Here is a 17,115-nt window from a genome sequence, read left to right as displayed (position 1 = left end):
ATGTTGTTTTCTTTCTCATTGTTACCGTTACCACGCGAATGATCTGGCTGGTTTAGGTGACTTCACTTTTACATTTTACCAAGTTTCTCTGAATTTCCATATTTGCCATTTCTAACAGAACAATAATATTCCACTACAATCATATAACAGTTTCTTCAATCACTAGATTATTGATTCCTCCAATCAACAGACACCTGTTTACCTTCTGGGTCTTTATTGCTACAAAAAATGGTGCTATAAAGACTTTTGAATAGAACTCTTTCCCCTAGGCCTTTGACCTCCATCTGATGCATTAGCTTTATTCACCTATCTTCCTAGCACGTAGAAGGTTTTTAATAAAAGCTTATTCCCTTCCCTTCTTAACTTAGAGGTGTTGAACTAAGGGGGAAAAATGAGGCATACATTTTTAGAGACAGCCAATTTTTTATTTATTTTACTGGCTTGTGCTTTCTTGTTACAAAGGAGAATGGGTGGGTGGAGGGGAGTCTTTGGGAAGTGATATATTCTTCATTTCAGACTGTTCCTCCATCCCATCCTTCCCTCTCCTGCAGGGGTAGCTATTATGATCTCAGACAAAATTAGGGCTAAAATAGATTTAATTAAAATAGATAAACAAGGTAACTACATTTTGTCACATTTGCATAGCCCTTTATTACTTCATTATTACTTGCAAAGCATGTGGCATACATTATCTAATCTGATCCTCACCACAACCCTGGGAAATAAAAGGCAGCCCAGACAACGAAGCAGTATCAATACTGAATGTTTGTGCACCAAATACTGCCTCCATGCATCTGTATAGGCCATCTCCCATAGCTGCAGGTGAGCTACTCTCTCATCTCTGCCTTTTCACATCTTTGCCTGTCTTCACCTGGATTATTAACACCAGTCTCCTTACTGAGATTCCTCTCTTCTGTGGCTCCCTTTTCAATGTACTCCATGAAGCAGCCACATTGATGTTCCTAAAGCATAAGTCTGACTATGTCCTGCCCTGCCTTCCTATTGCTTGTAGGATGAAATCCAAACCCTTCTGTAGGACATTTAAACCTTCCCAGTCTGGCTCCCACCTTCTTTCTGCACTGATTTCATTTCACTGCCCTTCACATAGTCTGTGTTTCTACTGAACTGGTGTTTACTTGCTGTTGTCCGTATCTGACAGATCATCTCCCACCACTGTGCCTTTTGCAGAGGTGGTCCACCATATTTGGAATGTTCTTTCTCCTCATATCCACCTTTTAGAATCTCTACCTTGCTCTCTGTAAGGTACCACCTCCTACATCAGACCTTTGCCGATTCCTCCCCTCCTGAGCCCTCCCCACCCACTGCTTTGTTGCTGACTGTCTGTCTGTCCCCTGCTTGGCCTGTTCTTCAGCCTGATTCCGTCTTCCACATCCTTGGATCTGCACATGCCAGGAATCCCAAGGCTACCAATGCTCTCTCTTTAGCTCTTCCTCTCAGAATCCTTACCCTCTTTCAGCCTCTGCTTAGAGTCACCTCTTCTGGCTGAAGAAAGCCTATTGTCTCGCTTGTAATATTCTGTTAGATGGACAGCCTGTAGGGCTGATCTGTCAGCATGTAGATTTGTTGAGTTGAATGGGATGGAACCAGGGGCCTAGCTGGGAAGGCTTTACTAGGGGGAATTAGGGAACCAGAAATCTCCATACTTCCCCTCTTTTCCCAATACTTACTTCCTTTTGATTAGATGCTGGGTTGCAAGAGGAAATTGAAGAAGGGGACTCCCAGCCTTGGGGATAAGAGGTAACCAACGACAAGAGAATGGGGAAAACTGCAGACCTCAGGGAACTGTTGGTACCCAACGGCTGGAGCTATCCATGGCCCTTGTGTAAGGATAAGGAAGAGCCCGTGAGTAAAGGATAGCTTCTTTGTGCCCACAGCATTGAGGGCCAAGAGGATGAGGGGCTCAACCATGCAGCTACCCCTGTTGGTGCTGGGGCTGCTCAGCCTGATGACTCCACGTGCCTATGGCCAGAACCAGAGATACCAGGATTTGGTGAATGGATTCATTCAACAATACAACAAGAATTCAGGATCAGAAAACCTCTTTCGTCTCTCAATCCTGGATCTGCAGTCTGGAGAAGTGAGTAGCATTGGGATGGTGGGGGAGAGCTCCACCTGCCAAGATTCCTTAATATGACCCCTTCACTCCAGAAAACCTTGGTCTCCCTTTGGGGAAACATTGTGATATAGCAGAAAGAGAGGGGCAGCAAGGTGGCAGAGTGGCTAGAGTGCTGGCCCTGAAAGTCAGGGAGAGCTCAGTTCAAATGTACTCTCAGTCACTCACTCACTGTGTGACTGGGCCAGTCATTTAACCTGTTTGCCTCAGTTTCTTCAACTGTGAAGTGGGCACCTACCTCCTAGAGTTGTTGTGAAATCAAATGAGATAATAATGGTAAAGCAGTTAGTATATTGCCTGGCATATAGAAGAACTATATAAATGTTAACTATTATTATTGGAGTCAGAAGACTTGAGTTCTCATTCCAGGTCTGACACATTTTTCTCACTCTGAGCAAGCTGTCTTCCCTCTCTGAGTTTCAGTTTTCTCATCTGTAAATTGGGTATAATAATGCATGCCTGGCCTATCTCCCAGTATCCCTGGGAGGACTCCCTTGCCTTGAATTTCCTTCCCCTTGCCCCTTACTTTCCAATCCTGCTCCCACCTCAGAGCAGAGCTCAAGCACCCCATCAGTAATGCCAGGCCAGAGGGATCTCTCATTGTCTCTCCACAAACCCTACAGCATTGCACAGAATGATGGGCTATCCAGCTGGAAGGGATCCTAGAGTTATAAAGTAGGATTTACGGTCCGGAGAAATGAAGGGTAAACAGCAGTAAGTAACAGAACTGGGAATGAGTGAATGAACCAATGAAGGAGTGAATGAATGAAAAGGCATTTCTGAATCCGGTGCTTTCCCTCCTTTAATGATTTCCTATTCATCCTGCACAGAGCTTGCTTTGTGTATATTTGTTTGCATGATGTCTCCCTCTCATTAGATTGGAAGCTCTTTGAGGGCAGGTGCTGTCTTTTGCTTCTTTTCCAGATACCCAGTACTTCGCACAGTGCCTGGCACATAGTAGGTGCTTAATAAATGTTTATTGATTGATTGAATCTCTTGCTATGTCCCAGGAACAATGCTATATACTGAGAATACAAATAAAGCCCAGGTCTTCAGACCCCCAATCCAGGATTCTTGTCACTGCTGGATCCCTCACGTGGCTCTGAACAGGTTCCAACTTCCATTGTTTTTTTTTTTTCCTTTTTAAGAATTTTTGTCTCCCAACAAGCCTGATGTGTTCCCTGAGGACAGAGAATGTGGAAGCTGAGCACATGGGAACCGCAGAAGTCATTTAGTAGACACTGTTTGGATGAACGATTGTCCTGGATGCCCCCAGTTCTGACACTGCTGCCAGTGTGACCTTGGGCAAGTCACCTAACTTTCCTAGTTCCTAGTTTCCTCATCTAGAAATCAATGGCATCAGACTAGATAGTGTCTAAGGTCCCTCCCAGCACTAAATAGCTTGCTCCTGGCCCCACAGGAGCTCAGATGTGGCCCTGGTCTAAAAGGCTGTCCTATCTTCCTCCTCAGAACAATGATCCCGCTACTCCTCGACTTCTGAGCTTCACCATCAGAGAGACTGTGTGCCCCAATACTGAAAATCACAATCCAGATGAATGTGACTTCAGGGAAAATGGGGTGAGAGTGTACTGGGCTGGGGAGGGAGACTGACTGAATGAGCCTCTTTCTGGGGATATTCACCCCTTGGGGCAGGGAGGGTGCTGACCTCTGCTTTGCTGCTGTCCTGAGGAAAGTGATTTGCTCCAGATGAGAAGCAGAAAACCTTTCCAGTGGGCTGATCTGGGACAAAGCTTGAGCTTGTTGTCAGTCCTGTCATGTCATGGGCAGAGGTTACAGACTGGTAGTCCTGATTTCTCTCTGCAACCTTTCACAGGTGGTGAAAGAATGCGTTGGAGCCATTGCCCTGGATTCTCCCAATCCCTCTGCTGATATTTCTTGTGATGGGGTAAGTGATGAATCCTCTGTAGGGGCCTGGGAGAAGAGCCCAAACCTCCAGACTCCACAACGGGTATATGGTGCCTTGTTTCTTGGAGGCTGCTTGGACTGATCTGCAGCTAGAGGGGCTTGGGACCAGCTTTGACCATTCTGCCCTCTTTCCAAACTAAGTCTCAGCTTAGCTTCCCTTTTCTTCCTCCTGGTTATAGGAGGGGATGTAGATACAGAGAGAGGAACATTTCTCTCCCTCATCCACCTCTGCCCACCCCAGGCCAATGGGGCAAGAAGGGCCTAGACCTGTGTTTTCAGGGAATCACCCAGAGGATTTTTGAACTGGAAGAAACCCTAGAAATTTTCTAGTCTAACTTTCCTTCCCCCAATTTACAGAGAAGTAAACAGGTTCAGAAATATGACGTGATCTTGCCCAAAAGGCAGAGAACTGAGTAGTGTCCGAGCTGAAACAGTTCTTCTGACTCAGTCCCAGTATCCTGCTAACCCCAAGAGTTACCAGTGAGGAGATGGGGTAGGGGAACTAGAGTGGGGCAGGCTAGGGGATCAGCCAGTGTCCCTGCCAGACACTCTAGACTCTGGCTGTGAGGTCTGGTGTGGTCGTGCCAGGGGCATAGTCAAGGTGACCTGGTCCCAGGGTGTTCCTGGAGGGGAGAAGCTTGGAAAGGGTGGGGTAGGGGTGTCTTGTTCTCTACATCTCCTGGGCAAAGAAACAGGAGGAAGGTGTCCTAGGCAGACTTTTTATCTTTTTCAAAATGAACATGAAGAAGCCACTGAGGGTTTAGCTTTTCGTGATGGGTGGAGCATTGGATTTAGAGTTGTAAGGCTGAAGATTTGGGGTTGAATTCTGGATCCGTCACCTGCCAGCTGTGTCAGGATATGTCTTAAGATTCCTCTTTTCTAATGGCAAGGTTGTACCAGATGACTGCAGAGGTCCCTCCAAGCTCTGAGTCTCATGAACCTCTAAGTTACTCCATTCCTAGGGTGGGCAGGTTTTCTTCCCTCTTCAGCCCGACCCCCAGAGACCCTGCACTAAGGAGCTCTGTTTGTCTTCCCTCTGCAGCCTGAAAAGACCAAGAGATGTGACTATTTTTGTAGGCTTGGGGATGCATGGAGGAGATTGAAGGACTTCATTACGGGTTAGTCTCCTATGTGAGACTGAGCCTCACTTTCTCCTTAAGGCCGTGTACTCTGCCTTGGTACACTCAGATTAATAAACTCCAGTTTTACTCTCTCTGTCTCCATGTTTTCTTAGACTTCCTACTCTATTCAGTTCATTTCTGGCTGAACATTTAAGTACTTATCATGTACTCTTAGATTGCACAGAAAAAGACAAAAAAACCCCACCCATGCTGTCTCCCCTGAAGGAGCTTGCAATCTTGGAGGGGTGAGAGTGGGAGCAGAAATGGAAGCATACAATGTACCATCTGACAGTGAGTTAGGACTAGCCACCTTCTAGACAAAGTGGTCTAGGAAATCTGAGAGAGAGAGATCACTTTATAGTTAGGCCTGTGGGGGCAATAAACCTGTGAAGGTTTCATGAAAGATGTGATATTTGATCTGGGCCTCGGAGGAAGAGAAGGTTTTCAATGGGCAGAGGTGAGAAGAGATACATTCCAGGCACAGGGAACCCTCTTTGGGCAGGTGAAGATAAGAATGGAACAGCAAGAAATTTAATTTGCCTGCAAAATATTTAGAGCATTAAGCGGTACAATTTATAATGTGGTGTAGGTAGATTGGGCCCAAGAGGGTCTTAAATATCAGGCCTTCCCCAGGAGTCTGTAATTTATCCAATAGACAATAGGGTGTCCCTGAAGGTTTTTTGTTTGTTTGAAGCAGGGGAGTGACAAGATCACATTTTTCATGGGAAGATAATTTCATGCTGTGTCTAGGATGGACTAGAGAAGACAGGGATTAGACAGAGGGGGGCCAGTCAGGAGGCTATTGCAAAACATGAAAAGTGATGAGGGCTTGCTCTAGGCTGGTGGTTCTAGGACTGGAAAAGTGGGGTTGGATGGGAAAGATGAAGTGGACAGGATAGGAGGGAGAATTGACCAGATTTGGTAACTCACTGGATGGGACTCATGGTGGAGAAGTCAGAGTGAAAATGCCTCCATTACCCCGGGAATAAGGTATCTAAGTAGACCCAGTTCATTTAGAGAACCCAATCCCGTGATTCTTGTGAGCAAGCCATCTGTAGGGAGAAGGGAAAGGAAGACGTGTCCCTTTGAATAAGAAAGAATTTTACTAGCAAGAAGTGAAATCAGATCAAGATCTTTCATCCCTGTTCCCCCAAAACAATATCACACTAGGACCCAGAGCCTCTCAGACTGTCAGGGCTCCACACACAGGTCAGGGTGGCAAACCACTCACTTCCCCTAGTATTTACTCATTGCTAAGTCTCTGGATCAGAGACTCCTTCTCCCTGCTCTAGACTCAAAAATAGGCACGCAGTCAGCAGAACTCCCAAATTTTCACTCATTTCCTCACTCTCACCTCTATAGACAGTCAACTCAAATGCCAGAGTCTCAACATCTACTGCCTTTTCTTCAGCAACATCAAGGTTATGAATGCCTATGAATGTATCATCAGTTGTAGGCTAGTAAAAGAGTGCAGACAGAGCTACGAGTAGGATAGAGTGGTGGGGGTTTTGTCCAGGGAATGGACTTCTGGAGGCATGATTATTCCCTGTGGCAGTCCTCCAGCTTGTCCCCTCTCCCTCATCTGGGCCCAGGCTGCCACCGACCCTCCCCAGGTTCTCACTTTTCTAGGACCCTGCTGCCTGGGCTCATACTCCAAGGGCACCCCAGTCTATAACCTATTTCCATTCCCACCCCATTGCCACATCCTCCTAGGGATTGGTGGTCTAGGTACCATCATCTATTCTTTCAGAGCACGGGGCACAACTGTACCTGGGATAGTTTATTTTTCAATCTCAATTCCACCCAATCCCAACTAAATTTGCCTTCAACTTAAGATTCCCATTTTTGATTTAGATCCTGTCCCAGCCTCTGAGGAACAGTGATTTTGTCTTTCAACTGGGCAGTCCCCAGATTCTATCATACAGGTTCAAAATGACTGGAAGATATTCCTTCTTTCTGGAATTTCTCACACTCTGACTTATCCTACATGATTACCATATTATGAGGGAGTAGAAGCATCTGTGTGCTTCTCTTACTCTTGCTTCAGATTCCTTGATTTTGTCTTCTTTTCCAGCCCCTAGAAGAGTACTTTGCCCATTGTAGATTCTTAATAGGTATTTGTTGAATTGAATAAGTACTTGTCAACAATATTATGGGGGGATGACCCTGAAATAAAGCAAAGATTGAACTGTATGACCCCTAAAATCCCTTCCAGTTCTGATATTCTGTAAATCATCTTGCCCTCTAGCCCACATGCAGCCTCCTGGGCCATTGGAACCAACACTGTTCTCTCATTCTTCACCAATGCACACTGCCCTATATGTCTTTATGTTCAGGAAGAATAGCTTTTGACAGCACTTTAAAGTTTACTAATCACATAGCTTGCATTATCTCACTTGATCATCATAACAACTCTGGGAGGTAGCTAGCATAGACAGTACCATTCCATTATACACATGAGGCACTTGAGACTCAGAATCAGCAAGGGACTTACCCAAAGTCAAACATCCAGCAAATACCAGGGCCAAGAACTCAACTCTCATCTTCTGACTCCAAGACCAACAGTCATTTCATTACACTCACCTTTCTTTGGTGCTGTCCACATGCCTGTGTGGCCAGAGATAAATATTTCCCATGTAACTCCTAAGTGTGATGCCTCAAACTGCTTTGGGGGAACTTCTAAGCCTGACATTGCCCCCATAAGAGGGCAGAACTAGGGTCTGGGTCAACCAAGACGATACTTCTTTTATCCTCCCTAAATCCAAGTTTCTTTCACCACCAGTAACTACTTCTCTGTCTGAAAGAAAATGATCTGTCAGCCTCTAACACTCCAACAGTGTCAGAGCAAAGATGAGAGAGACCCTGAAAGATCTCAAAGGGAAGAAAAGAAGGGAGAGAAAGGGGAGAAAAGCTGAGAGGGGATATCCTGGTTCCCAGCATGACAAAGGGGGAGCCTGAGATCCTTCCAGCCTTATTTTCTCATCCTCCTCTTCCCATTTTCTCTTCTCTAGATAAACCAGGCTATTTACAGCTCTCCAATACAACCCTTTGCTGTCCCCCCTCCATGTATTTGCATAGGCTGTGCCCTATGCCTGCAATAGAATTTCTCTTCATCACACATTTCTATCTATTGATATCCTCTCCCTTCTTGGAGATCCAAGGGTCATATCTTCATGAAGTCTTCTCTCAGTCTTCCCTCCTCGACTGTACTCCTCCCTCTCCCCTAGAACTGGTTTCTCTCTCCTCAAATCTTAGCATGCTCCCCTTGTGTCTTCTAATTGTGTAATGTAGTTTATGTAACCCTCTGATCAAAGATGATTTGTATGAGACTTTCCTCATTGGTGGAGGTGATTACTTAATACTCTGTGCCTGTGAGATTGTGGAGTTGGCAAGAGCTTGAGAGAAGAGAGATCCTTGTGTTCTGGCTTCCATGCAATCCATGGAGAAGTCCCATTAGGTGTTGAGAAAGACCAGTCTTCATTAATGATGTGAGTCTTATGCCAATGAAGGGAACTTTATATGTTTTTGTCTATAAATTCAATTCGACTTGGTTTGTAAAACTGACAAAATATTCTTCCTTTCAACAAGTCTAATCCTATCAGGGACTATGAGGTTTTCTGGGAGTATGATTGTTTCTGGTATGAGGCCTTGCTGAGTCCTTTTTGGTGATGCTTATCCATCTTTTGTGTCCATCTGTCTCCACACTTCCCTATGGTTCCAAAAGGTATAGCAGGGGCAGAGCCCACACCCTGGTAAAACTCTGTGGGCATACTGACTAAATCAAATCCATTGGTAAGTTAGGGGGATGTCTACCCCAAGCATGTGAAGACTTCCTTCAGTGGAATGGGTAGATGAAACCAATGTCTTCTAAAGGCCATGAAGGTAGCTGAAACAGGTGCTGTGGAACTCTTACAGTTTGGTCAGAGATCAGAGGCCAAGTTCATCCATTGCATCTCAGGCCATCACCAGTCATCCTGACTTGTGTCTTGCCATTGGACTAGTCTAATGACTAGTGTAAGAGGCAGAAAGATATCAGGAAATCTCATTCAAAATAACTACCAAATGAATAAAATTTGGGGGTAGTCAACCTATCACCATACTCAATACTTAGATATAATTACAAAACACTCCTCAAAGAAATAAAAAACACCTTGAGTAGCTGGAAGAAGATTCAGTGCCGATGTCTGGGACATGCCCATATAATAAAAATGACAAAAATTTGCCAATCCAACGATGAAAGGGATAGTTTACAGAACTCACCATCTCTTTGAGCAGGCCATTCTATGTGGGGACAGCTCTACTCCTTAGGAAACTTGATGGTTTTTCCTGATTATCAAGTCTAAATTTGCCTCTTTGCCACTTTCACCCGTTACTTCTCAAGTCAGGGATCGTTTCACGTCTTATTTTGTACCCCAGTGCTTAGCACAGTGCCTGGCACATAGGAGGCACTTAATAAATGTCTACTCAGCTCCAGTCAGTTGCAAAAGACTTGTGGTGGAAAATGCTACCCACATCCAGAGAAAGAACTGGTGGACTCTTAATGCAGATTGAAGCTTTCTATTTTTGCTCTATTTATTTTCATGATTTTTTCCTTTGGGAAAGTATATATTTTTTGGTAAACTGTTTCTTCTTTCATGACATGACTAATATTGAAACGGATGTTATATGATTGCGCCTATATAAACTATATTGAATTGCTTAGGGAGGAGAGAGGAAAGGGAAGGAGGGAGGAAATTTGGAACTTCAAATTTTATAAAACATGAAAATTAAAAACTGGCTTTAAGTGTAATTAGAAAAATGCTATTAAAAAGAAAAAATTTTATTGATTGGTCTCTGTAATTTTTAATTTTAAAGAATTCCCATGGGCACTAAGTGACTTGTCCAGCACCACACAGCCAATCGGCGTGAGAGGAAGGACTTGAATCCAGGTCTTCCTGTCTTCTGGGCCAGCTTGATAGCACTTAATGTTTTCCTCATCCCTTAATCAAGTTAACATACTCTGCATTCTGGGGCAGCTTGGTGCAGTGGATAGAGAACCAGGTCTGGAGTCAGGAGGACCTGATTTCAAATCAGGCCCCAGATACTTATTAGCTGTGTGACCATGGGCTAGTCATTTAACCCTGTTTGTCTTAGTTTCCTCATTTGCAAAATGAACAGGAGAAGGAAATAGCAAACCACTCCAGTATCTTTGCCAAGAATACCCCAAATGGGGTCATGAATAGTTGGACCCGAATGAAATGACTGAACAAGTCTTCATTCTAGCCAAACTGAATTACTCACCCACTTCCCCAAACTGAATTCTATCTTCCATCTCATTGGAATTGTACAGGCCATTTGCTGTTCCTGGAATGCACTCCCTCTTCAGCTCTTCCTCTCAGAATCCTTATCTTCCCTCAGAGCTCAGTTTAGCTACTGCCTCTTCTGTAAGTCTTTCCCTGATCCCTTGTTAAAGTTCCCACTGTTTCTGCTGATCTCCTCGTGTTTTGTGTTGGCAATGTCTGATTGAATACATTGTTATTGTAACAGATATGGTAACACTATGGCCCTGGCCCTACTTTGAGGGCCAAATCGGTTACACTGCATTCCCTCCCCTTTTCCAGTACCCTGAAGAGTTTCTCTTCTGTGCTATCTTCTCTGGTATGTACTGTTTAAGTCCACCCCCAAGTATTAGGGGCCCAGAGACTAGCACAACATTTCCATTTAACCACTCCACATCCCCTATAGCTGCTAAACAGGGATATAGATTCAAAGATATAGATAGAAAAAAGAAACATACAAAAGCTCTACTTGATACATGGGTGTCATAATCCCTAGGCATAGAGTCTCTGGAGAGGGAAATGAAGTTCACAGTTGAGCTTAGTTCCTATGTAACATTAATCCTACCAAGTTCAATTCTAAAGCCTTGCTTGGATAGGGTTCCCAGGTCAATGCTCCTCAGGATTTCTCTGCTGAGTTGGCTGCAACATGCAGCCTGGATTCCCTGATGCCTACTATTCATGTTGGGGAATTCGCTCCTTGCACCTAGAATAAAGGCAAACCCAAAACCTCTGGGCAACTTCTAGTGGCCAGATGAGCTAAGGGAGAAGGATAAGGAAATGGGCCACGGTCTCAGGTGGGAACACAGAAAAAGCCAAAATTGTGCTCAGTTTAGCGATTTTAAAAACCCAGAAAAGTTCCCACTAAATAGTCAATAGAGAAAGTCTTCTTCCCACCTCTTGGTAAGCCCATGTAGAATGTCAATGTGTGAGTCAATTCTCCTGTCTTTCAGAAGAATCTTCCACATGGGAGATGATGCCATCTTAGATAGTCTCTATGTGTCCCAAATCCCCATTAAACAGTGTCTCCATAGGGAATGCCTATTGAGGAGCATTTTCAGGTTGGTTTCTGAGGCAAGATGCTCCAGAATGGTTTGACTTAGGGTGGGACAAAAGACAAGGGGCAATGTGTGGAAATTAGGACATAAAGAAATGGTGGTGGAGACCATACCACAGCAATGCCTGTCCTCCTGCAGCTTGCGGAACTTAGACTGTGAGAAATAGGCAGTCCTACAGGGGAGTTAGCTTTCAGGCGGTCCCTGGAGGATTGCAGGAATAGATGACAATGTAGTGCAGAAGGGGATGTTCAAATGATGAAGGCCAGGCTGGGTGGAGTACTGAGTGTTCTCTAGAGGTGCTCCCTGGAGGTCTTTAAGTAAAGGCTGGAGGGCCCTTGTAGGGAGTGATTTAAAAGGAATTCCTGTTCAGGTATTGGTTAGATGAATTGGCCTCTGAGCTCCCTTCCAACACTGAGATCCTATGATTACATCAATTCAATTTAAGAAACATTTATGGGAAACCTATTCTAGGCAATTCACTGTGTTAGTCATTGTGGATAGATAGAAAAAATGAAACAATTGACTGACTCTCCAAAAACTCCTTCCAGGAATTTATGTTTTCCCAGGAGAAGACAACGTGTGCATAAATAAATATAGGTAACAGAGGTGCTCTTTTCACCAACCACTGTTTATGATCTCTAGCTTAGTGAATAAATAGTATCTCCCCTACCTTGCTTGTCAATTGAATGAAACTGATGAGACTTCAGACAGGTATATTCTCCTACTTCTCTTCTTCACTCATGGAACTTATCTTTTATGAGTTTTCAAATGAAATGCTGATACATTTTATTTTTATATCATCTATATTTTACAATGCATTCCTCTCTTCCCCCTCCTTCCATAGAGACAACCATTATAAAACAAAAATTAAAACGGGGAAGAAATGTCAGCAAAATTAACTTCCCTATTGAAAGAAACCTGATATTAAATGCAGTATGTCATAGCCATTGTCTTTTTCCTGTGCAAAGAAGGGTGGGGGAATAGGCACCTATAATCTTGTCAGTCTTTGTTAGATGCATTCCATCCCTGAGCAGAAGCCTGTTATTTCTATATTTTCAGCTGTGGGAACACAGAAAAAGCCAAAATTGTGCTCAGTTTAGCGATTTTGAAAACCCAGAAAACTAGTCAATAGAGAAAATCTTCTTCCCACCTCTTGGTAAGCCTATGTAGAATGTCAATGTATGAGTCAATTCTCCTGTCTTTCAGAAGAGTCTTCCACATGGGAGATGATGCTATCTTAGATAGTCTCTGTGTGTCCCAATTCCCCATTAAACAGTGTCTGAGATCCAGATTCCATTCTCAAAAATCATCTTCTGAATAAACTGAATAGGAGAAAATAGACTGGTGAAACTTTTGTGACTTTTCCAAGTTCACAAATCTAGCAAGTTTGTAGTGACAAGATGGATGAAGGAAATTGTGGAGGTCAAGCTGCTCTTTAGTTCCAAGCCTAGACAGTAGGCCACAGGGCCCTGGTGTTGGGACAAAAGGGCATTGAGCAAAGTAAAGAAAGAGGGATGGATGGTAGCAAGGATGACATAAAAATATATTGCTTTTCTGTTCCAGATTTCCATTGCAACTGACATTGGCAACCCCTATGAAATGCTTTTGCCATACTCCCAAGCCCTCACATCCTCTTGCAATTATCACAAGCAACACGACTTTGACTTGACCAATAGGCCACTGGTGAAATGGGCAGAGATCTTGAAATGAGTTTGCACAACTGCTCACTTCTTTCTTTTGCCATGTCAAGGGATGCAACTTGAGTTCAACCAGGCTGGAGAACCATATATTCAGAGTCATAGACTTAGGAGGGATTGTAGAGATAATTCCTCTAGTCCAGCTCCCACATTTGAATTATCTTGATACTTGGGGGCAGCCATGACTTAATTCACATATTTCTTCCTCTGATGCAGATCTCTTCTACATTCATTCATTCACTCAATTAATAAGAAAAAGCAGAATTATAATACTTGCTCCATCTGCCTCAGAGTGTTATTGAGAGATAGCACTTGGTAAGTCTTAAAATACTACAGAAATGTCAAGTGGTTTTATTATCCTGACATTTAAAGCCTGAACAATCTGGCAATGTGGGTTGATCTAGAACGTAGTTTTGCCCTCTTATGGTGGCAAGGTCAGGCTTAGAAGTTCCCCAAAGCAGTTTGGGGATGATACTAAGAGTTCTGTTGGGAAGATTTCTTTCTGGCCACATAGGCATGTGGACAATGCCAAAAGGTAGATGGGTGTAATGAAAAGAGTTTTTGCCTTAGAATCAGTAGATGAGAGTTGAAGTCTTGGCTCTGGTATTTTACTGGATGTTTGACTTTGGGCAAGTCTCTTGCTGATTCTGGGGCTCAGGTGCCTCATTTCTATAAAGGAATTGTATTGTCTGTGCTAGCTACCTCCCAGGGTTGTTGTGAAGGTCAAGTGTGATAATGCATGTTAAGAGATCAGTAAACTTTAAAGTTCTATTAAAAGCTATTGTTACTGAAGATAAGGAGAAGTAGAACAAGTATTCACAAGGTGATCACAAGAAGAACTATAAGAACACTCTCAAGGTCTCTCTTAAGATCTTTGGAATTGAATGTGTGACATGGGAGTCGCTGGCACAGGACCACTCAGCATGGCTTGTCCATATCGGAGAAGGTGCTCTGCTCTATGAGAAATGCAGAATTGAAATAGCTCCAAAGAAGCACAAGATGTGCAAATTTAGAGAATCCACCCCAAACGTTCATATGGACTATGTGTGCTGGACCACTGATGTTCCTAAAGCATGAGTCTGACCATGCCACTGCCCTGCCTTCCTATTGCCTTTAGGAAAAAATCCAAACCCTTCTGTGGGACATTTAAAGCCTTCCCAGTCTGGCTTCCACCTTCTTTCTGCACTGATTTCATTTCACTGCCCTTCACATGGTCTATATTTCTTTCTGCTGAACTGGTGTTTACTTGGTGCTCTCTGTATCTATGTAACACCAAGCAACAGAGTACACTTGAGGGCTGCTGCTGTGAATATGCACATATTTATTTAGGGTTAAACCACAAAATATAATGAACTCTCTATTTACTCAAAACCAAATCTTATTCTAGAAATGAAAGCACTCAGAGTTCATAGCAACATAACAAAATATTACCAGGGTAGCCACATGGTCTTAGACACAAAAGAATATAACATAACACAGCATACCTCCCCACCCCATACGTATTTATACAATCAGGGATCCCAGGCCAGGGTCTTCCCTAGCACAGCACATCCTCAGAGGCAGCAGAGAAAACAACACCCTTCACCCCTGGGTCCCAGTAGATTGCAGTCCCCTCAATTCCAAACACATGTCCAAGTTAAATCTTCTTGGGGGTGTGTCCTCCCCACAGTGCTGTTGCAGGCTTCTATCTAGCATTCTCAGGTGCACACATACTCAAATGAGCCAGAGAGTCCAAGTCCCAACATTGCTTCAGACCCTGCTTCCAAGTCCTGCAGGGCAGCTGAGTGACAAAGCCAACAGGGTGGGTTCTGGGGGGCCAAAGCACTTACCTCATGTTACCATAGACAAGTCCAACCTGTGGGTCCCAACCCATCCCGGCGGCATGGCAGGAAACATGCTCACTCCTTTTGCCATGCTGCAAAGCCTCCATATCCTCTAGGGGCTCAGTCCTGAACTCTGGGGTACCTCCTCCTGCACATGAAGGGTCCAACCACTCCTGGCTTCTGCCTGGGTTCACATGCAGGCAGTTATTCACTCCTGCTCCATGTCCTACCTCGTGGAGGAAGGGACTACTCCACTTCAAGTTCTCCTTGCTCTTGCCTGGATCCAGGCACAGCAGTCTCCAGGGGCCCGTGCCCCCAGCTTCTGTCTCTGGCTCATACCACCCCAATTTGGGGCAGCTCATTCCCTCCCCCAACTTCACCTGGGGAGGGACCTCTCTGGTCCGGGCTCTGGGCACAGGAAAATAATACAATAATTGGAAAACAACAGACAATGATCCCAGTTTCACTAATCCTTATACTTTCCTTTAGTATTTTATTCTAATCCAATGTTCTGGTATTCTCTTAAGAGTTGGTATCAGAGGTTCCCTCTCTCTATCAGAGGTCCCAGTGTTCCATTGTTCTCACAAGGGTTGGTATCAGAGGTCCCCTCTCTCCATCAGAGGTCTCCTGTCTATATACATTAACAGACTTAGAGAGAGAGCACCAACACCTGCGTTCATGTCAAGTGAGGGCGCCTCTTGATAATGGCTAAAAGTCCTTCCATAAATGAGCTTTCCCCAGGCAATATCTCACTTCAGAACACACACACACAAACACACACACAGACACACACATACACACTCACACAGACACTGACACAGGCTTTTGACTAATAGCCTTGGAGTTGAAAGGCACCAAAGACTATGTGGCTCAGCATATCTATGATTTACTGGGGTTCAAAGGAGTTTTATTCTTCAGATGTTTACAATTTAGCATGAGCCTGGGAAAATGAACTCCAAAAAACAAACAAAAAAATTTTAAGAAAAATCCCACCTTGCTTCTGCCTACAATCTGACAGATCATTGCCCACCTTTGTGCATTTGCAGAGATGCTCCACCATATTTGGGCTCTCTCTCCTCATATCCATCTTTTAGAATCCCTACTGCACTTCCTGTAACATACCACCTCCGACCTTTGCTAATTCCTCCCCTACTGGGCCCTCTCCACCCACTGACTTGCTGTCTGTCTATCTATCCCATGCTTGGCCTTTTCATCCGTCTGATTTCATCTTCTGTCTCCTTGGATCTGCACAGGACAGGAATCCCTACACCACCAATGCTCTCTCTCTAGCTTTTCCTCTCAGAATCCTTACCCTTTTTCAGACCCTGCTTAGAATCACATCTTTTGGCTGAATAAAACCTATTGTCTGGCCTATGATACCCTCTTAGATAGATAGCCTATGGGACTGATCTGTCAACAGGTAGATTTGTTGAGCTGAATGGGATAGAGACAGGAACTTATCTGGGAATGTTTTACTAGAGGGAATTAGGAATCATAGAGGGAATCAATAATCTCTGGTTGAACCTTGGACCATCTGTTTTGGAGGATTGAGGCCTGAGCATTTTAGGAAGGACCAGAGGAGAATCCAGAGGTCACTTTAAGCAGTCCTAACTCTATTGCAAAGTTCCTTGAGTAATTGGAAAGGCAACCCAATGTGCCAGCTGACTGGACCATCCACCCATCTGCAGGCCCTCTAGGATTTCATAAGTCAGAGAAAAATGGGGAAAATATTTATTTCTTCATATCCCTCTACCTCCCTAATCTTCCCACCTTCCTCCTCTACCTGTTCCCCATACTTCCTGCTCTTCCCTCAACACTTCCTTTTGGTTAGCTTCAGGGCTCCAGGAGGAAATTGAAGGAGGGGACTCCCAGCCCTGAGGACAAGAGGTAACCAATAACAAAGGAAGAGGGGAAACCACAGACCTCAGGAAACTGTTGGTACCCAATGGCTGGAGCTATTCATGGCCCTTGTGTAAGGATAAGGAAGAGCCAGTGAATAAAGGATAGCTTCTTTGTGCCCACAGCATTGAGGGCCAAGAGG

General features: G+C 44.3%; 1 protein-coding gene across 1 annotated transcript; it reads left to right on the top strand.

Annotated features, from left to right (window-relative positions):
• The first annotated feature begins 788 nt into the window (after positions 1-788).
• LOC118832203 (cathelicidin antimicrobial peptide-like) lies at positions 789-6,671 on the top strand. The gene is made up of 6 exons (XM_036739604.1): positions 789-822; positions 1,896-2,098; positions 3,605-3,712; positions 3,969-4,040; positions 5,103-5,178; positions 6,544-6,671. Exons 1-6 carry the CDS (start codon positions 789-791, stop codon positions 6,669-6,671), a joined length of 621 nt encoding a protein of 206 aa, XP_036595499.1.
• The last annotated feature ends 10,444 nt before the right edge of the window (positions 6,672-17,115 follow it).

This window comes from Trichosurus vulpecula, chromosome 9 (assembly GCF_011100635.1).
Source record: "Trichosurus vulpecula isolate mTriVul1 chromosome 9, mTriVul1.pri, whole genome shotgun sequence".
Classification (NCBI taxonomy): Eukaryota; Metazoa; Chordata; class Mammalia; order Diprotodontia; family Phalangeridae; genus Trichosurus; species Trichosurus vulpecula.
The sequence above is the reverse complement of the archived record's forward strand: the minus strand, read 5'-3'. Positions and strand labels throughout refer to the sequence as shown.

What these genes read in the sequence shown, in the direction of transcription:
- LOC118832203 (XM_036739604.1), top strand. Translation starts at nt 789, where the DNA reads ATGCATCTGTATAGGCCATCTCCCATAGCTGCAG. An exon ending in GTGACTTCAGGGAAAATGGG is followed by an intron (nt 3,713 to 3,968) that starts GTGAGAGTGTAC and finishes AACCTTTCACAG; the next exon opens with GTGGTGAAAGAATGCGTTGG. An exon ending in CTGATATTTCTTGTGATGGG is followed by an intron (nt 4,041 to 5,102) that starts GTAAGTGATGAA and finishes TTCCCTCTGCAG; the next exon opens with CCTGAAAAGACCAAGAGATG.